The 21,597-nt window shown below is 41.5% G+C and overlaps 2 protein-coding genes across 3 annotated transcripts in view; one reads left to right on the top strand and one right to left on the bottom strand.

The window, feature by feature from the left end:
* Positions 1 to 12,376, top strand: part of Xrn2 (5'-3' exoribonuclease 2) — a 74,942-nt gene extending 62,566 nt beyond the window's left edge. For both annotated transcript variants that reach the window (XM_048348708.1, XM_048348709.1), the window contains 3 exons: positions 2,260 to 2,323; positions 8,311 to 8,449; positions 11,836 to 12,376. In XM_048348708.1, coding sequence (XP_048204665.1) covers positions 2,260 to 2,323; positions 8,311 to 8,449; positions 11,836 to 11,901 — 269 coding nt within the window. In that variant the 3' untranslated portion in view covers positions 11,902 to 12,376. The remainder of the gene's footprint in view (positions 1 to 2,259; positions 2,324 to 8,310; positions 8,450 to 11,835) is intronic.
* A 6,031-nt stretch (positions 12,377 to 18,407) lies between these two features.
* On the bottom strand, positions 18,408 to 20,050 carry Nkx2-4 (NK2 homeobox 4). Its single transcript, XM_048348710.1, has 2 exons — positions 19,588 to 20,050; positions 18,408 to 19,018 (listed from the first exon to the last, which is right to left on the bottom strand). The coding sequence occupies exons 1-2, from the start codon at positions 20,036 to 20,038 to the stop codon at positions 18,408 to 18,410; spliced, it is 1,062 nt and encodes a 353-aa protein (XP_048204667.1). The 5' UTR covers positions 20,039 to 20,050.
* Between the last annotated feature and the right edge of the window lie 1,547 nt (positions 20,051 to 21,597).

Raw genomic sequence — 21,597 nt, 5'->3', positions numbered from 1 at the left:
GTGTTTTGCTACCGGTGATGGATTTCACTCCATTCACACTGCTTCTAAGAGAAAATGTGTACTTTTATTCTGACTTTATTTTGCAAAAGCTTTAGAATAAATGACTTAGAATGTTTTGTTAATACATGTGTCTTTTTATTGTTTTAAATATGCAGAGATCGAATGTGGAGGCTTTATAAGTACCATAGGGAGTTTGTATTCTTTGATTGTAGAGACATCAAGAACCAGAATCACAGAATTAAACCTTAATGATAAAAGGGATTGTTTCTCATATAAAGAAACCACACAAATGAAGTGATTGCTGTTCTTATAAGAATTTCTAACTTTTACCTTGTCTAATTAAGACTTCATGGTAGTTTATAGTGATGTACTCTTGTCCTAAAATAGAGAACTTCTCACATTCTCTGTGGACTGTGGCTTAGCTTCTTGAATTTCCACTCAGGTATTGAACAAGTATTAGGTTCTGATGACAATTGTGAAAAATCTTCTCAGTGTTGTTACTCAGTCTGACTGCTAGTAATTTGGCTAAGAGATTTAAAAGGGGGACAATTCAGATTCAAATTGATACCACCTTTCTTTCCATTCAAAATGAGATTCTGCCTGGAAGTAACAGCTGTTGAAGAGACATCTCAGGCTTGGCTGCTGGGAACTTCATGAAGACTTCTGTTTGCTTCGTATAAAATGTCCATAGCTAAAAAACTCTCAGGCTTGCTCTTTCAGTCGTGTTGAGATGAAAAGGAGGCTCAGAGCAGAGGAGGCCATACTTTAATCATTATGGGCTATACTTTACTCAAGTCTATGTTCTCCTTCGTGGGGCTTTTTGGTTGGGGCGGGGGTGGGGGGGTGTCAGTATTGAGGTTTTGGAACTCAGAGCTTATTCTCTCTTGGTTTGGCTGATGTTCTTAGCCACTGAAGCCATGTTTCCAGTCCTACTTTTTGCTGGTTATTTTAGAGATAGGATCTGATGGACTTTCTGACCAGATTGGTTTCAAACCACAATCTTCCAGACAGCAGCCTGAGTAGCAAGAATTACAGCCATGAGCCACAAGTGTTCCGCACTTTGTATGTTTTTTTTTCTTTCTTTAAAAAATTTTTAAGTAAAAACTAGATTGCATCTTGTTCTTATCCAGAGATAAGCTTTCATTTCTTCTTTCTTTTAAAAAAGCAATTTTGAAAAATATGTTTCTAGTTTGTGTTTTCACTAAAATGTGAGTCTGTATATACTATGGTAAGCCTTATTGTCTTTGGTCTCTGGATGCTAGAGGAGAACCACTTTTTTTTTTTTTTCTAGTTTTAGGACTTGGAAGCTGTCCCTGAGCTTTTCCACTCAAGCATGGCCATTCTACCACTTGAGCCACAGATCTACTTTTGGCTTTTTTGGTAGTTACCTGGGTTGCCTTTGAGTTATAATTCTCAGATCTCTGTCTCCTGAGTAGCAAAAATTACAAGCATGAGCCATTGGTGCCTCACTCAGTAGATAGCTTCTGGAAACAACTGTTTTAATTAATTAACTGCAAGCCCTGCTGAAGGCAAAATAGTAACTGAAAGGCGAAATAAGGAGCTGAAGCTGAGGTTTGGTATATCTTGGGGTACACAGTGGGCCCTCATTTAGCTGTCAGATGTTGTTCCTAATTCAGCTTTGTGTTAAGGGGAAAGTTTTTGCTGTCAGAAATAATAGAAAAGTGAGTGATCCCTTCATTAATACATCTCCCTGGTTTGTGTTAGAAAGATTGTGTGTCTGGTTTTTGTTGTAGCAGTTTGTGCCTTTATGAGGAAAATTTCAAGATATCTATACACATTACTATTTTTTTCTGTCTGTGTCTATGGAAAACCTAAACTTTGTTTTACACAGCATTTAAAATACAAATATATGTGTATGTGTGCATACATATATGTTTACATATATGTACAAGATAAGGAGTGCGAAAGAAATGTGCATGTTTAATGGCCTACATTACCCCAAATATAAAGTAAAAAAAATTACTGGTCCTGGTGGATATTTTTGTATTTGTATTTACTTATGATCCCGGTTACATGCTTTGTATTCTAAGGTGTTTTTTTTTCAGCAGCTTTCAATTATAAAATGTGTGTAGGTAAATAATTTGTGTGTGTGTGTGTGTTGTTTTTTTTTTCCACAGCTAAGGACTGAACTCTCGGGGCCTTTGCATTTGCCAGGCAGGCGCTCTTCAGCTGAGCTAAATCCCCAGCCTAACAATTTTTAAAATTTTTTATTAATCTTTTTTCCTGTGTATTTTCCAGATATGAGGCCTCAGGAACCCTGGCGAGGCCCACCTCCTCTTTTCCAGCAGCAGAGATTTGACAGGTAATGGTAAAGCAAACTTGGCACGTAGATATTTTTCCCACTTCAACCTTTGGGTTTGTTTGTTTGCTTAGAAATCAAAATCTCAGTGGCTTAAAATACACCTTTTCCCAACAAAACCAAATATTCTTTCATGTATCCTTTAGGAAAATATTTAGTTGACACTGAATTAAAATGCCCATGTTTATAAACTTTCATACTTTTCTTGGTTCTTGGCCATTATTTTACTAAACTTGGAGATGCCCAGAAAAATGAAATACAGCTTAAAACTGTTATTAGATTTTTTTGTCAGGCTAAACAAATGTCTTTTTAGCAGGGTTATTCAGCTTAATGAGGCATAACTAATGATGTTCCACTTTTATCATTTCAGTGTGGCAGCATAGCATTAGTACAGAGCAGCCATTGATTCTTGCTACAAACCTCTTGAAGTTCTAATCAGCTTCTTTGGTACAACTTTTTCAGGGCTGACAAGTCTATTGTAGGGCCGTGTCACTGTAGGTCAGTAGTTATTAGTTGCCACTGAAAACAGTTTCTTTAACTACTTAAGACTGAACTGAATTAAATGCAGAAGGGACTCAGGAGAGGATTATGGGATCTGCAGTCTAATAAGTACCATGGACTAGGAGGAATGTGACATGGTTTAATAACAAGGGATGTTTGACATGTATTCCTTCATTGATAAGTTGTGTGCTTCTAAGTCAGATGGATTCTCCATGACAAGACATCTAGGCATGTTATGAATAATTATATTAACACCTGTAGAATAATTTTTTTAAGTTAGCTTTAAAATGTGTCAGTTTATATATATTTTTTTGACATCAGTAAATACAAACACAAATGGAACCCTGTCACAGTAGGGCTGGCCTTTTCACATTTCTAGTTGCTTTACTGTGCTATTTTAGCAATTTGTGATCTGTTTGCAAAATGAAGAAAGCATAGTAACAAGTAGGTTTATAAATGCTCTTCCCCTTAAAAAAAATTTCACTTTATTTTTATTGTTTTATTTTGTTTTTAAGAAAAGGCCAGCCACCAGTGTCTCACATTTGTAATCCTAGTTACTCAGGAGGCTGAGATCTCATAATCAGAGTTTGGAGCCAACCCAGGCAAGAAAATTTGTCAGACTCTTGTCTCTGACTAACCACCAAAAACTCAGAAGTGGAGCTGTGGTTCAAATATTAGAGCACTAACTTGAGTACAGAAGCTTAAGTGATAGCACCCAGACCTTAAGTTCATATATTTGTTTTGTTTTTCAGTGTAAGTCCTATTTCATTACTGTCAAAGTGCACCCATTATAAAATAAAAATTAAAAGAGGATAATTTTTCTGAATTATATTTCTCTCGTATTAATAATTACTAATGTTTAATTTCTGTTCACAAAGTATCAGCCCAGTGTTAAACTCCATTTCATAAACATGACTTCATCTGTTCTTCCCAGCAACCTTTGAAGTAGTTGCTATTTTTTGTTCAGTTTTACTGATATAGAAGCTGAGACATGTGGTTTAGAAGCTTACTACCTAAGCTCACTCTTCCATACCATTCTTTAACAAGAAACTTTTCCCTAGAACAAAAAAATGCAAATGTTTACTCTGAGCATAATATAAAGCCACAGAGACTTCAAAGGCATCTGGTCTACTTCTGAGGCTCTAGCTCCAGTCGTGGCAGCTTCTTCCTAAGATCATTGTCTGTACATTTCTTTGCCAAGTACTAGTATTATCTTTGTGAACACAGCAGGTTTGTTTGGACAAGTTTTGTAGGGTAGGTAGTTTTGTTTGGTCTTGTACTAAAGGTTGAACTAGTGAGCAAGCACTCTACCACTTGAGTCACACTTCCATACCTTGTTGCTTATTTTTGGGTTAATCACATATTTAAAACCATGCTTGAGCCAGGCCCCAGTGGCTCATGCCTGTATTCCTAGCTTCCCAGGAGGCTGAGATCTGAGGATCACACAGTTCCAAGGCCAGCATGGGCAGGAAAAACCATGAGATTCTTATCTCCAATTAACCACCAAAAAAAAAAAAATCAGAAGTAGAGCTGTGGCTCATGTGGTAGAACACTAGCCTTGAGCACAAAAACTCAGGTACGGGGCCTAGGCCTGAGTTGAAGCCCAGCCCAGAACACACACACACACACACACACACACACACACACACACACACACGCACACGAAAACAAGTTAAATATGAGCAATAATAGAATTCTATCTTCAAGCCTTTGGTTTTGATCATATTTGAACAGCCAGACATGGTAGCTCATGGTAGCTCATATCTGTTAATCCTTACTGTTCAAGAGGCAGGAAGATTGGAAAGATACGATTTGAGGCCAGACTGGTCCAAAAGTTAGTAAAGCACCATCTTAAATAATAAGCCAGCAGGTGGTGTGTACCTATCATCACAGCAACTTAAGAGGCCATAGATAGGGGGATGGTAGTCAGAAGCAGTCCTTTAGGAAATAAAACAACAGCAACTCTATGCAAAAGCAAAAAGGGGAGTGGGATGTGTGTGTTTCAAGTGGTAAAGTACTTGCTTAGCAAATGAAAAGGTCTGAGTTCAAACTCCAGTTACAAAAAAAGCAGGGGAGAGGGTTGGGGGAGATTGAAGAAGGAAGAAGACAGAGAATTGTTTTTTTAATTAACTTTGAATTCTGGGATCCTAAACTTCTTTACTAGCTGATAAGACACATTGCATCTTTTTTGGGGGGAGGCGGGGGAGTGACATGAACTTTTGGGGCCTGGGTGCTGTCCCTGAGTTCTTTTGCTCAAAGCTAGCACTCTACCACTTTGAGCCACACTACCACTACTACTTCAGTTTTCTGGTGGTTAACTACAGGTATGAGTCTCAGGGACTTTCCTGCCCAGGCGGGTGGGCTGGCTGGCTTTGAACCAGGATCCTCAGATCTCAGCCTCTTGAGTAGCTAGGGTTACAGGCATGAGCTACAAGTTCCCAGACCTACATAATTTGTTTCTACAGTTTGTGTCAGTCCAACCATTCCGGTTTAGGAGACATGGAGGAGAAACTACTCTGACTTTGCCCAGATATTATAAGTAGTGAAGTTCTTACAAGAGCCAAGATTTACTGATCCTTAGTTCAGTACATTTCCACTACACTATTTTCAGTATGTGTTGTGAATCCTTTTAGCAAAGAGAATTTTGAGCGTGACTTGTTTGCTCAACTACAGGGTTATGCTTTGAATTGCTTCCTGCTATAGAATATTATTTATAATTCATATAGTACTTTGATATAAAAATTCATCCAGAGCCAGTCATGGTGGCCTGTGCTTATAATCACAGCAGGGGATTATAAGTTCAAAGCCAGCCTGGACTACAACACTGTCTCAAAAATAAATTTAACTACAACATGAAAACCCTCCATCCTGCTGCCCTCATAACCTGTGAGTGTTCAGACCAATTAATCATAGAACATCTTTAAAAACTGATTAGCCATATACATAAGTTAAAACTACGTAAATTGTCATTCCATGTTGTCAGCTACTTTCCAAAGGAGTACTTTGAAATATTTTTGTCACCATGATGCTAACTACATCAAATCAGTTGCCCCAGTTTCTAACTGCCAGTTCTTTGAAAAATTAAGATAGAATTGTTTTAGTGTTTATGTCAGACCTTAAGAACACATTCTCATAGGCAAATTAAGTAACAAATAGGTCTACCTTATGAAAATAAAGACCTTCCTACGAATGAACAGCAGGGTAATAATGCTCTGTTTATTCTGTCACTTATTTTTCATTATTATAATGGTTTCTAGTCATAAAAATCTTTGTCAACAATATCAGTAATCACTTTAAGCAAAAAAAAATTGTTTTTATACTGTTGGCTTTTTTCCTAACATATCATTACAATATAACATTTTATAGATTTTTTTTTTTTCCTAGAGCTGAGGACTGAACTTGGGGCCTTGTGCTTGCCAGGCAGGTGCTCTCCCACTGAGCTAAATCCCCAGCCCCAGAACATAACATTTTAAAAGTGTGCTGTCAGCCAGCCAGGCACCAGTGGCTCACACCTATAATCCTACTTACTCAGGAGGCTGAGATCTGAGGATGGCAGTTCGAAACTATCCCAGGCAGGAAAGTCCCTGAGACTCTTCTCTCTAATAAACTGCTCAGAAAAAGCCAGAAGTGGCGCTGTGGCTCAAATGGTAAAGCACTAGCCTTGAGCACAAAGAGGCTCAGGAACAGCACCCAGGCTGAGTTCAAGCCCCAGAACGGGGGAAAATGTGCTTTCAGTATAAATTATGCCAGCAAGTTTTCCTGAAATACATTTGCATGCATTTTATTGATCTAAAACTAAAAAGAAAACCTTATCACCTTTAATACAGTGTGTATGTCACATGTTTGGCTTGTGGGTTTTGTGCAACTGGATCAGTATTAACAAGCCTCTTTGGTCATGATATACATCTTAACCCCTCACTATCTCTCACTTCTGAAGAGACAAGGGAAGATTGTCCTACCTGCCTGAATAGTCGTTTTTACTCTTAACAGAGGAGATGCTCTTCACAGGATTTATTTGTACTAACAATGAGCCTATAAAATAATTGTAAGCACTAAATGTATGCATTTCTTTCTGAGATACAGACTTTTAACTTACTTCAAATCATAACACATTACATTTTAGCTCCAGTTTCTGCCACTAACTATAAAGATAGCTTTGGCTTTTCTCAAGTTCTTCAGAGACCTGTTTGCTGAGCCATTGCTCAGAATAAAAATTATAGTTGGGTTTCCTCCTGCCCCTCCCTGCCTTAAGAAGGAATGTTCTGAGTGAAGAGAGGAGAGTGAAGGGTAGAGCCAAGAGTAGAGGGTAGCAAAGATGGGTCCAGGCTTGAATAGCTCAAGAAGAATGCATCACCCAATGAGCCCATGCTTGGTTCTTTTACCTCTTAAGATTTTTTTTTTCCCAAAAAAAGTGAAACTCATACGCTATTTATAGCTAATAGTGGCTAGCCAGCACCTTAATGAATTTAAATTTCTATTGAATTATTCTTGGCAGGGGCTGGGAATATGACCTAGTAGAGTGCTTGCCTTGAATTATTCTTGGCATCATTCATAGCCCCAACGTTTCTTATGTTAAAATACACTGGAGTGTTTTGCTTCTGTTTAATTCTTGTGCTGACTTTTACAAAATAGAAATTGGATAAAATACCTCACAAAAAGTTACATCTTAAATGGTGAATACCTTTAGAAAGTACATATCCTAGCCACATTGTTTATATGACAGATTTTAATTATGATTTAATCCCTTATACCTGTTGCTTTATATCTGCAAAGTTAAAACAGGCACTTGAAGACAATTAAAACATTTCTTTCAACCAGTAATCTGGGACAGCAAACTGGGTTATAATAGCTGTTGAATCTGTGTTCCCATGTAAACTGTACACCAAATGCCAGTCAGCCCATGCCAATTAGTGCTCGTGTTGCTAGGTCACCATGGTCAATTGAAAGCTGCATCAATAGAACTTGAAAAGGTTTCCTCCCGATCAGACCCTCTGACATATTGAGCAGAATAATGGATGGGAAAAAACAGCCAAGTCCCCTACCCTGGATTCAAAATACTTAGCAGTAAGAATTCATTTGCAACCTGCAATTAACTTGAAATAATGGATTCCAAGAACACGTCTGGATATTTTTGAAAGTAAAGCCTCATTTTCATGTCTTATACGTGTTTACTCTTCAGATAGCATCATAAATATAGCCAACTTGGTGATCTTAGATCTAAATCTTCAAACGACTAAAAAAGTTTTACAATTAAAAATAAACATTCTTTTTAAAAGTCAGATGTTTTGAATCACTCTTTAATAAATACTGATACTTAATAATGTTTGTTAGATTTCACTGGGCATAAGAAACATAAAAGTCACTTTGATACTATAGATCCCATATGACAAATGGGGAAAATAGTATTGTCCTAAAAAATAGAGAATGTGCCATTTGTTGACTTGGTTCTGTAAAATGGGCCATAATAAAAACATGGTACCTTTCCACAGGGGCGTTGGGGCTGAACCATTACTTCCATGGAACCGGATGCTCCAGTCCCAAAATGCACCCTTTCAGCCAAACCAGTACCAGATGCTTGGCGGACCTGGTGGCTATCCACCCAGGCGAGATGATCGTGGAGGGAGACAGGTAATGCAGCATGGTCTGTGGGTAAAAAGCATAACTGTTGACTTTGCATTAGCATGACTCTCAGGACTAAGTACTTTCTCACCAGTGTTTCTGGAGAAGACAATTCAGCTGAACTTGTATATGTCATTAGAAACGTACTCAAGGTAAGTATCTGCCTTACTAAGCAGTGAAGACACTAAAAGAATTTTCAGCCCAGAAATTCATTTTATTATTGCAATCAGTGATAATTAGCACAAGTGTAAGTCAGTCATCAAAATACATTGTTTTCCTTTTAAGGAAATTATTCTTTAAGGATATTATTCTTTAATGGAAACTAGATTTGTCATAGTAGATGAGATTTTTTTCTGGAATTTAAAAATAATACTTATTCAACCATTGTCTTTATTCATATTAGAAGTCTCCTTTCTTGACTTGTTGATATCTGACCTCATGGAAAGATGTCTCTCTTTGAAGACTTTTTTTTCCCTTAAAAGTTTTTTTTTGTAGTGCTGAGATTGACCTCAGGGCTTAGTGCTTGCTCGCAGATTGTCTGCCACTTGAGCCATGACCGGTCCTTTTTGCTTTGGTTATTTCTGAGATAGGGTCTTTGTTTTTGTCCTATCTAGCCTGGACTACAGTTCTCCTAGGTATTCTTCCAAGCATAGCTGGTGTAACAGGCTGGCCTCAAACCATGATCCTCTCACTCCACCTTCAGAACAGCTAGGATTCCATGTGTGAGGCACCAGCACTACCTTCGTTTTTTCTACTGAATGTAAACAGCCATGTCCCTGGATGAGTAGTACTATGATTCATAAATTTAGTAAGCTAGCTTCATTTTCTTCTCTTGATACCATCCAGTTTTAGCAGCATGTAAGACTGGGGTCTATTAAACATAATTTCCCCAACAGTCTCACACCCTGGGCAGCATTGACATGATCTTTAATCAAATCCTTGCTAGACAAGAGGATAAGAATGCTGCAATTCAGTGTGGTGTTCGTGGGTTTGGCACCTGCAGTGATGTGAAGTGGTTTTTAAATTGCTTACCTAGTGTTGTCTACAGGCCTTTTACAGTGCTTTGCATGCTAATTTTCTAGCTTGGGTTCTTGCCATGTGTCCAGAGGCCTTTTTACATGTATTTTTACAAGTTCTCTTAACCTTACTAGAAAGTAATCACCTTAGGCTGCACGGCCACCAGTAATCCTTGGTACTCAGGAGGCTGAGATCTGTGGATTGCAGTCAAAGCCAGCCTACTAGGAAAGTACATGAGACTAATTTCCAAAAAAGCCAGAAATGGAGTTGTGGCTTCAGTGGTAGAACAGTAACCTTGGGCACAAAAGCTCAAAGTCAGAGCCCTGGCCCTGAGTTCAAGCCCCAGGAATGGCACCCCCTAAATCACCACCACCCCCCAAAAAAGAAAGTTATCACCTTAACTGCAGATGCCTTTTGGAGGGCATCATAATTCATTAAAATCATTTTTTCTCTTTTTTTTTTTACTTTGAATTCTTTTAATCCATAACCTCTAAAAAGTTACATGAACTACTTGAGTCTGACTATGCTACAACAGTTTAGATAACACTGGGTTATTTAATAGCTTTTGTGTGCATGTGTGCCCATGTGACAGTACTGGGGCATGAACTCAGGGCCTGGACACTATCCTTTAGCCTTTTTTGCTCCAGGCTGGCACTCCTACTTGAGCCATACCTCTCCTTTCCAGTTGGAGATTGGTTAATTGGAGATAATCTCACAGACTTCTGTCTAGGCTGGCTTCAGACCTCAGTCCTCATCTCAACCTCCTTAGTGGGTAGGATTGCAGGTGTGAGCCACTGGCACCCAGACAGCAGCAATTTTTTAATGAGGACAGACAGAAGACCCCTTGGAGAATGATTAGTGCAAGTCAGGAACCCCTCTGACTCTGAACCCCCGTAAAATTGGGCAGTAGAGCTGAAGACTAGCTGATTACACTACTAACCCCTGTTCATCTTCTAACTGCCTTCTGTGGAGGGCATCTCTTGTTCAAGAACTCTGCTGTGCAACAGATAGGCCTGGTGGCTCATATTGTAATCATAGCTACCTAGGAAACTGAGGTTCGGAGGATTGAGGTTGGAGGCTGGCCCAAGTAGAAAAGCTAATGAGACCTCTTCATAGTGGAGAGCTAGACTTGTACTTCCGTTATCCCAGCTACAGGAAGCCTAACAGGAAAATCTTGCTTCACTAGGCAGTAAGCAAGGCATTGTCTCAAAAATAGCCAGAAGAAAACAGGGCTGTAGGCCTAGGTTATGTTACTGGCAAAGCTGTTAATCTACATTGTGGTTCTGAGGGTCTTGCATACACTATAATTGAAACTACCAAAAATCCTCTGTAGCACAATGAAGGGTTGTTCTATTTTAGAACCCTGGAAGCCTAGAATGAGATTTAGCTTCTTCCTTTTTTTCACTTTTTTTTCAATACAGAGCATCAAAACTCAGGCCTCACACATGCTAGGCAAGTGCTTGACTGTTAACCTATATCTATACCTCTTAGAAGTGGAATTATTGCAGAAGGGATGTAACATTTAACTTGAGTTCTATAGAAAAGTTATTTGCAAGCATACTAGAAGGATATGTTATAACTTTTATGATTATAATCAGTTGAAATAACCTTAAGTTTATTAATACTGTACTATTTACTGCTAAATAAAAATACATCCTGAAAATAATTATTCATTAAGATTTAATGATTGCTAGCCGAGCTCTGGTGGCTCATGCCGGTAATCCTAGTAGCTACTCTGGAGACTGAGATCTGAACATCACAGTTTCAAAGCCAACCTGGGAGGGGACTCCATGAAACTCATATATCCAATTACCAGAAAACCGGAAGTGGCGCTGTGGCTCTAAGTGGTAGAGTGCTAGCCTTGAGTGCACAACCTCAAGGACAGTGCCCAGGCCCTATAAGTTCAAGTCATGGCCAACCAAATAAAAAGATTTAATGATTCCAAGTTTCTTACCTCAATTAAACAAAATTACTTTCCCTATGCAAGTAATATTTTTACAGATGATGTGGGTACAAGAATGTGTTTTCAAGTCCTGCTCAGAGTGGTGACAGAATTGAGAGCAACACTGTACATATTGTTGTTTACAGAAAACATTTCTATAGTTCACTTGTGTGCATTTTAGGGAATTTTTAGGTGTGGTTGTTAAGGCTTGTTTTTTAATGATAGCCTGTGTGCTAGTTTTCTGTTTCTGCTTTGTAGCAAGCTCTAAGCTCTGGATTCAAAGCACCTATTTATTGGGACTTTGCATGTGTTATATGTTAAGATGTGTTATATGTTAAGACATACTCGGCTTCTTTATGTTTTTCCTGAGATGTAAAATCAATTTCTTTGCAAGGGTGTTAATCCAAAAGGCAAACTCTCTTTTGTTTATTTTCAGGGATACCCCAGAGAAGGAAGGAAATACCCTTTGCCACCATCATCAGGAAGATACAATTGGAATTAAGCTTTTGTAAAGCTTTCCCAAATCCTTTCATCATTCTACAGTTTTATGCTATTTGTGGAAAGGAGATTTCTTTCTCAAGTAGTAGTTTTTAATAAAACTACAATACTTTGTGTATTTCTTTTAACTGTATATTTCTACTGGTCTCACTGTTTTATGTTGCTTTCCAAAGATGTGTGTTGCATAATACAGTGAATCTGAATTTATTATTGCTTGTGAACACATTTGATGAAATTAGGAGAACTGGTTTTTTCTTTATGGTTATAAATCAAACCAGCTGTGGATTTTAAAACACAGTGTATTCTAGATCATCTAAGATCCATGCTGATTTTTAATGCACAAGAATTAGGTATGAACATTTGAGCTGAAACACTCAGAGTATATATTGTTCAGTATTTGAAAACATTTCATTAATGTACTTGTCTTACAGAAATTTCTGGACTTTAGTAAAAAAAAAATAATAAAGCCACATTTTAAACACTCTTGTCTTTGTGTATTACTTTTATAGTATTTCAACTGAAAATCTTGACTAAGCATAGTTGCTATATTTTTGTTTGTTGGTGATGTTGGGGTTTGAACTTAGGGCCTGCCACTTGAAACATGCCTTCCCTTCCCCCCTCTTTTTACTTTAGTTTTTCAGGTAGGGTCTGCCTCTTTTTTCTCCTTCACTGGCCTCAGATGATGATTCTGTGCACCACCACACTCATCTTTTTTTACATAGAGTCTCACACCTTTTTTCCCTGCTGGCTGGTCTTGAACTGGATCCTCTTACCTCTGCCTCCTGCACAGATGGGATTGCAGATGTGTGCCCTATTCTCAGTCTAAGCAAGTCGTCTTTATAAATCACCTTTTGCAGAAAATAATTCAGTCCTACAATTGGATATCAAAAGCAAGTCAATGATTTTAAGAGGATATAATCAGCAAGACAATCCAACAAAATATTTTATTAAAGTAATATGTTCATTATTGAAAAAGTCTGGGAGAATAAGTTATTTACAGTTTTATAAATTTTAAGGACTTGTTCTAAATTTCAACTTCAAGATTTTAATTCATAGTTATAGTCTATACTCCTTAGCATATTTTAAAAGGTTGAGTTCAGTTATTCTCATCTTTCCCCCTGGTAACTAAGCACACTATAATTCCTGAACTGTTATTTGGAGTTCACACCACTTTCTTACATGTTTTCTTGTAACAAAAGAGGCATGAGACACAAAGAATTTGCTACACCATCTCAAGTCTTCCATCCTAACCTAAGATTTGTTGGATGAGGCTTATCTTTGACCTTCTGATTTAGGGCATTTTTGTTTTAATATTAACTGAAGCACACTTGTTAATCTTAGCTAATCCCACCTAAACTTGACTAGGAAGATAATTAAGTTGTTCATTGCTGATAAGAGGTGACTGGAGTAGGATCCTTTTATTGTTGGGACAGTCTCCACCAGGAATTGCTGACAACCCTTATGTTACAGGGTCACCTCTACCTTGTGTTAATGCCTTTTGGTATCAGATTTCTCTGTAGTGCTCCAAAGACTAAAAATGCATACTCATCCAAACAAAGTATTGCATTTTCCAAAGCTTCTCCTAAATGTATGTAGCGTCATAAACCTGAAATCCACACTTCTATTTTCTCAGCCCTTTAGTTGGAAGCCCTCGCAAGGCTGTCTTTGACCGAATTCAGTTTTTAATGGATCATAGGAAACTGGGTTTGAAGATGACCTAGAGCAAAAGGTGACAATAAATTCCCTCTTAAGAATAGTCCAATGTTCCCTATCTCATGCTTTCTTCCCCCATTTCCTTCCAACTTGTCCCCTTGTCTAAGTGTTCTACCAAAAAAAAAAAAAAAAAGAGTCCCTGTTTCAAATAAAGGCTTTTTAAAAGTGCAATATTTACAGCTATAAACGTTTCTTCAAAATTCTAATGTCAAAGTCAACGGGCCATTTTTAAAGTACCTAATTGCACTCCATTATATTATCTATAAATAGGGCACTTTTTTTTCAGCCTCATAAAGGTTTTTAAAAATCTTAGAACCTGGAAACAGCCTGACTACTGTGGCGGTAGGGACTCGTAATGAGCAGCTGTCTTCTCTGTGAAGATCAAATGGGGTAATGTATGTTAAAGTACAAAGCCTTCTGCAACTGCCATCAGATTGCCATTTAGCGTTACAAAGGCAAATGGGGTGTAATGACCGATAGGTTAATTTTCCTGCGATGACGCCAGACTCCAGGAACAGACCGAGGTGGGGCCAGGGTCCTGCCCTAGCTCTTTTTATCCCCTTCCCCGGAGTTGAATGGGGATGGGGTGTGCCTGGGCTGAGCCTACAGGAGGTCGGGGTGCAGGAACTCACAGCCAGGCGCTGTGCCCAGAAGCGGGCGGCTGGTGCTGCCGGGACTGGCGAGCTACTCCGCAAGGAATCAAAGCCACAATAAGCAGCTGGTCCCCGTTCCCTCCTGACAGGGTCGGAAAGCTCTTGGCCAGCGGTCACTTGGGGCGTCTCCCCAGTCTGCAGTCACTGCTCCCGATGCCGTGCGCAAACCTCGCCGATGGTCCCGGTGCTCAGGGTGCTCAGCAAGCTGCCCGCGGCGGGCAGCAAGGTGGGCATGGGAAAGGTCAGCCCTCCAGGCCCCTCGAGGTGGGACTGTGGCGACCTCCCGGGCGCCCTGACTCTCGCGTTGGCTTCTGCACCCCGGCCAGTTCCGTTTCATCATCAATCCAAGTGCAAGCTCCAAACCTGTAAGAAAACATCGGAAATCGTCCCTTTTCTTTCTTTTTAAATTCCCAGCAGCTATGTTAAGTTCGGGGTCTGCGATTAACTTTAGCTATGCTTAGAAATGTAAAATGCAGACATTGCCAATTTGTCATCCACCCTCTCCTACACCGCACTGTAGCAGTTTACCATCGTCCCATTGAACCGGCAACTTGAGTCCACCCAAAAGGATCGGAAAATTGAATCCCGCCAGAATCTATTCCTGGTGATGGAGTTCTGTTTCTAGCCAGGAAAAAGACAAAACGAACGAATGATATAACAGATGGCCCCTTTTCTGAGGACGTTGTCTTCATTCGGAGTTACGTCCAATGCTCTTCGGGCTTGTTTCCCCATACTCTGGGATGAGGATCAAGAGAACAGACTAATGGATGTGAGTGGAATGGGACTAGAGCTGTTCATTGTTGCAAAATTAGTTTGCACAACCTAAATTTAGGCAATTGGCAATTCAAATTTTATTATCAGTCAGTCACCTAAACAATAACAGAAGCTGAGGTTATACTGATTTTTTTAAACATTTCATTGAACTTTAGGTAAGTATTCTAAAGCAAAACCCAACAATTTTTTTAAAACTCTCCCTGAAACTTTCTGTGGCTAAACTTAGATGTAATAAAAGTGACCTTGAAACCAGGGGGACTGTAATACTTACTGGAGAGAGCAGACTTCTAACAAGGTGTAGATGCAGTTTTCCTTCCATCTTCTCTTAAATTTCACCAGAAATTCTCACCACCAATAACAGGCTACTTATATTTTATCAAATGTATAATTGACTTGGCATTGCTTTCTCATATGCACAGATTCATATCTAAAAACCCAACCGATACATCTTTATATAATTATGGTTCACAGATTTAAAAATTTTACATCGCTATTCAATGCAGTTAACAAAGCAAGGCTACGGAAGAAGGTGCTTGCACTTTAGTGAACAGGATTGAGCCTCCGGGTTTGCTTTAAATGGAAAGCAAACAATTGCTAACCGAATGGAGTCTGAACACAACATCTGTGTGGATAGAAGTCTGATTGACTACTTGTTCTGACCTTTAGGTTGTATTTCTAAGCAAAATCTTAAATAGAAGACACCCTCACCCCCTTCATACAGAAAATACTCTCCTTGTGTCCTTCAAAATTGCACACATTTGCATCCCAATGCAGCGAAGTACCTGCAATCTGCCATTCCCCTTTGGTTTTCTTTCTGCATTTTGGTGTCTGCCTCAATTGGAAATGATGGTTAGCTAGACCCGAAACCGTGTAGGCGAATGTTACATCTGCAGAGTTAGCATCTCTGGAGCCTTGGATTGCTGTAGCCTCTACAAAACTCTGAAGGGGGCTTTGTTCCACTCAGACCCAGCGCCAGTTCTCCCTCTTGGTTGTGAAGACACTTATCCTCCTCTTCAGTTAATGAGTTTCACCTAGTCTGGCCATTTGTGTTTTTATAAAGGATCTGCAAAGTACTAATTACAAAAGAAAAAAAAAAGTTCTTGCCTTGCATTAATCAAAAGATGGAATCCTAAAGTAAAAACATTCTTTAAATTTTCAGGAATCAAACCTTTTCCTAAATCCTGGAGTGTGAGTATAAACTCAGTAAATCTCTGGGTGTAGTCCTTTGCAGCAATTACTTCTGGCTTAGGTCTTTTACTGCTTTTCAAAGGCTGAATGGAAAAGGTATAGCTACCCTAGATACACTGTCAGAATACAAATTGTTTCTTCTTAATGATGACATTATTTTTGATAGAGTTCATTAGTCTAAGGGGTTCTTTATTCTGGAAATAAACTATCAAGGGGGAAAATGCCCATGAAGATTTATTTTCCCTAAATTTAATTTCTGGTGTCATCAAACCATAAGCTATTATTGCTTTTGTAGGTATTGGGCTATAAAAAAATTATGAAAAACCATGTGGATTTTTAGAACAGATTTTTCTGGAACTAATTTTAAAATCATATAAAATATAAACAAGCACTTTGAACTCCAACTCAGCAGTCATAGTTATGCCTGTTTGGTTGTTTGTAAAGTTAATCTATTATGCAAAAACCAAAGCTGGGACACTTTTCTTTAGGTTTACTGCATTATTCTTAAATAAATTCGCTGAAATCATTTCTTCTAATGTAAATTTTTAAAATGAAACCTCACTTTCCAAAAGTGCATCCACAGCCCCTAAATAAAGGGGATCCTCCACAAAGGAGGTGCAGTTATTTAAAACAAAACCGAAAGAAGCAGAAAAAAAGCAAAAACAAAACCCAAAGAATTTACTTTATAAAATACAGTTTGGAGAAAGTGCAAATTTAACATTTATAATACCTTGCTATGGATTCATTTTGTACATTTAGAAAAAAAATTTTTTGCTATGGATTCATTTTGTACATTTAGAAAAAAATTTTTAAACAATACGATGAAATATTTCAGTCCCAAACAGCTTTTCTCAAGCTTCAAATGTAGAAGAGGTTTGGGGGTCTCTGGCAACTATGTGTTTTAATCATGCTTGACCCATATTATTTCTTTAACTTTTATTTTTCTTATAAACGGACTTTTTTCCATTGTCTCATAGTATTTTCCCCAAAACAAGTTATTTAAAAGATAAGCTGTGTTGTCACATCATGCCAACTAGTTTTATTTTTTAAATCCCTTCCCTAATATAATTAATGAAAAAGAAATGACCACTTGACTTTTTTTTTTTGGAAAAAGTACTCAAGGTTCTTTTAAGTTATATTTAAATATTCATTTGAAACATAGGAAATATAAATTGCATATTAAACAGTAGATACATAATTTATACAATAAAACACCAACAAAATCGGTGCAAGTCCTATTAAGTCCTAAATATGTTGGAAAAATTATAAATATGTTACCTTTTCTTTGTATCTTGACTACAATTCAATAGACCACCCTACTATTTCTTCTAATTTTTTTTAGCAATTACTTGCTCATTCTGGTACTTTAGCAAAGTATTCAAATTCAGAAGAAAATACATTAAAGAGAGTAAATGCCTTGACTACTGGATAGGAAACTTTTATCAGCTGAATTGGAGAGGCCAGATTCCATATATAAAAAGTAGTTCAAACTCCTTCTTTCTTATGGTGAGTTGCATCTTGGGGAAGGCTGGGGGCTCCCCTGGGATTATATGCAAAAGTTCAAGATATTCTGAAATCGCATTGAATTTAAAAAGCTCTATCAACCCAAATAAGCAGTACTTTGATCCTTTTTTATTCTATAGCTCTATTTCAACCTAATTGCAATAATTCCTCTGCAAGAATGTCGCTGTGCATATGATCCACCTTGAACTACAATTCAATTTACTTTCAATCAAACATTAATGAAATTGCACTTAGGGAGACCCTTTGAAAATTAATCTCCCAAGATAAATGCCACTCGGACAAGGATACCTTCTTAAAGCTGGGATGATTTTTAAGAGCTACAAACACTAAGAAAGTTTCCAACTTTTCAAACTGTGGCAGCTTTGGTCAGGAACATAGTGAATGTGGACTCGGTCAGCTTTTCGAATAATTTAGAAACTTGCGGGGGGGGGGGGAGTCACTTCCACCAAGCGTGATGTGACATTATTCAGTTCTGGGGCTGTCTGTCTCCTGCCCCCAGTAAAGAAGTTCAGAGCCTGTCCCTGTGGGGGACTCGTCCATTTGTTTTTGCTTTTGTTTTTGAAATCTCCATGGCCTCCGCAATCTCCCCCACTGGTTCTAGCAGTTTCTTGTAGACCCTCGGGGCTGCAGGCGGGACCCTTTTGGGGAGCCCGCGCTGTCACCACGTCCTGCCATACAGCAGGTTGGTGCCCAGCACGCCTCCACCGTAGTCTCCCGCCGCCACGTCCAGGGCCGCCAAGCCGCCTCCGGGGCCGTGCAGCGCGGGCGGGCTGGGCGACAGCTCCTCGAGCTCGGGCGCGGGCGTCGGGGCCTGCGGTTGCTGGCCAGCCTGGCCGGACGTGGGCGTGCCGGCACCATTCTGGCACGGTTTGCCGTCCTTCACCAGCACGGGCACGGCCACGCGGCGCGGCGACGGTGGTGGCGGTGGCGGCGGACCCAGGCCGCCCTCCTGCTGCAGCTGCTGCGCCGCCTTGTCCTTGGCCTGCCTCTTCATCTTGTAGCGGTGGTTCTGGAACCAGATCTTGACCTGGGTGGGCGTCAGGTGTATCATGCTGGCCAGGTGTTCGCGCTCGGGCGCCGACAGGTACTTCTGCTGCTTGAAGCGCCGCTCCAGCTCGTACACCTGCGCTTGCGAGAAGAGCACCCTCCGCTTCCGGCGGGGCGCGGCCGCGTGTAGCGGAGCCAACGATTTGGCGGCGTCCGCGATGCCCGTCAGCGAACCCATGCCGGCCACATTCACACCCGCCGACGGCCCCATAAACCTGGAGACTGGGAGTGGGATGGGGAGGGAAGGCCAAGAAGATGGCGGTGAGCGCCAGGCCCTCCGGGGACCCTTCCCGCCGCCCAGACGGCACGAGCTTCCCTGCTTTCCCCGCTCGCTCGACAGAGTCCCAGGATTCCCCTAGCTCGCCACGGCCCGGGGCCCCAGCACTCTTAAGGAGCCAAGGGGCCCAGTCACCCCTGTGCGCCCCTGGCTGTGGGACCCAGGACACCCCAGGCTTCTCCAGGCTCGGTCCCAGGACGCACCTCGCGCGCCCCACTCCGTGACCTAAGACGCCCGCCGGGGCCCCAAGCTGGGTCTCTGAAAGCCCCGTGCGCCCAAGTACGGGTCTCCACACCCCTTGCGCGCCCCATGCGGAGGCCCAGGACGCCTCCGGTCCCACGTCGCGGCCCTGGATCCTCGAATGCGCGTGGCCTCGGGAAGCCGGGGCCGCCTGCCCTAGCGCGCCCAGGGCGCGGACGCCAGGACCCTAAACGCCGGGGTTGTGGCGCGCCAAGCCCGCGGCCGCCCGCCTGCCCGCAGTGCCCGCAGTGCCCGCGCTCCTCGCCCCGCTCACTTGACGAGTAGCGCGGGTCCGGGTTGGCGCCGTACCAGCCGGTGGCCGCGGCCGCCGCGCCGCCCCGCATGCCATCCGCATAGGCGGGCAGCTCGCCCATGTTGCCCAAGCCGCCGTTGCAGTAGCCGCCCATGGCGCCGTGCGGAAACTGCGAGACGCCCGGGGGCATGTGGTACGTGGCGGCCGCCGCCGCCGCCGCTGCCGCCGCCGCCGCCGCCGCCGCTGCGTTGTGCCCGGTCATGGCGTGGGGCGACTGCATGCCTGCCACGGCGGCCGCCTGCGAGGAGGGGCCGGGCGGCGGCGCGCGGTAGGCGGCGGCGGCCCCCAGGGGCGCCCCCAAGCCGGGCGGCGCGCCGTCCATGGCGCCGCCGAACTTCTTGTAGGTCTCCTCGATGGGGCTCAGGATGTCGGATACGGAGAAGGGCGTCGTGTGCTTGGGGCTCAACGACATGGCTCGGCGGACCGCCAGGTAGGGGGGCCCGGGGTGGGGGCGGGCGCGGGCGGGACGCGGCGGCCGGTGGTCGCCGCCACCTCGGCGGCGGGCGGGCGGGCGGGCGGGCAGCGCCTGTGGAGAGCAGTCGGTGGCGCGGCGAGCGCCCGGAGCTGCGGGGATCTGGGGTTTATTTTAGTCCAGCGCCAGGTTTACGACAGACTCGGGGGGCGGAGCAACATCCCAAACGAGCAAACAATGGTCATTGACATCTTTTTCTCTCTCCCCCACCCCCCCCCCCACCCCGGAACGGAGGCGAGAAAGGTAAAGGGGGCAGTTGGGTGTTTCTTGAAAAGATCATCCGCCTTTACTTTCCCCATCCTTCGCGCCTCCATCCGCGCCAGTTACCATGGCCCTCGAACACTAGAAATAGAAACTCGGGCATTGGTGTCCAGGCTAGACGTGGACACTTGTCCACACTTGTCTCCTGCCACACCCGAGTTTTCCTGAAGTGACTCCGTGGCAGAGTCCAGTGTAATTGCGAGTGGGGGGGGGACGCGCGGCTAAGTTTGGGAGGGGGTGTTTTGCAAGGCTGGCTGCATCCTTTCCAGCTATCAACCCCTCACTGGCTCCATCATCTAAAGTGTTAAATTAAAATTAAAAAAAAAAAAAAGCTCTTGGGTTCCACCATAAGAGCGCATAAAGAGAAGAGGTACAATGACCGTTCTCTGCCATTGTAGCGCTCTCTAATTTATGCATCTTTAGATTCTTAAGCATCATTTTGTGGGCCACCAAACGGATACTTCCAAATTAGCTCAAAGTATCCAAATCCAAAGAAGAGAGAAAACACACAGAGAGACGCTGGCAAATGCATAGATGCTAACTTGTATTTTGTTTTTACTCCGAGGGGATGGAAGTTGAACAGGAGAGGAAGGTAAACTTTTATTTGCTAAAATGTTTCGTCTTCTATTTGCACTTGTAGAGTTCTTTACTCTCTTTCTCTTTGTTTCTGGCCTCCCTTGTGTCTGACTTAAGATACATTTTCCTATCACTACCCCCATCGAGAAAAGGAGAAAACTAAAACCCGAACCCGAAAATTTAAATATTGCAATAGGTCTTTTTGTTGTTATTTTTGGAAAAACAACCTATAGAGTTATATGAAAATGAATGTAGAAAATTAAGTGAAAACAGTAGCTTCTCTCAGAAAATACAAAACCATAGATTTGGTGATTGTTTACAGCTTTGTTGTCTTTTGATTTGTAAAAATATCTGCAAAGAACTTCAAAATTATCAAATGCTCAACAAGACAAAGGCTAAAACAAAAGGAGTTGTGTAGACCATATTCACTAAATTTTGAAAACAATCTTGCAATTAAAAAGCATTTGATAAAAGGGAAATGAAAACACAAATTTAAAAAAAGATGATAAAAGAGGAAATGAAGATTCAATTTTAAGTTTTCCTGGAAACTGGAGTAGGAGAAACAAGAACAATGCTTTCTAAGCAAGAGTTTACTGTGGAAAAAAAAGAAAGAAAAAGAGAAAGAACAGAAGGAAGAGAAGGAAGGGAGGGAGAAAGAGAGG

This window comes from Perognathus longimembris, chromosome 6, assembly GCF_023159225.1.
Source record: "Perognathus longimembris pacificus isolate PPM17 chromosome 6, ASM2315922v1, whole genome shotgun sequence".
Classification (NCBI taxonomy): domain Eukaryota; kingdom Metazoa; phylum Chordata; class Mammalia; order Rodentia; family Heteromyidae; genus Perognathus; species Perognathus longimembris.
The sequence above is the reverse complement of the archived record's forward strand: the minus strand, read 5'-3'. Positions and strand labels throughout refer to the sequence as shown.

Excerpts from the sequence above, each read along its gene's own strand:
- Nkx2-4 (XM_048348710.1), bottom strand. The coding sequence starts at position 20,038 with ATGTCGTTGAGCCCCAAGCACACGACGCCCTTCTCCGTATCCGACATC. Across the intron at positions 19,019-19,587 it reads GGACCCGCGCTACTCGTCAA|TCTCCAGGTTTATGGGGCCG; the intron begins GTGAGCGGGGCG and ends TCCCACTCCCAG.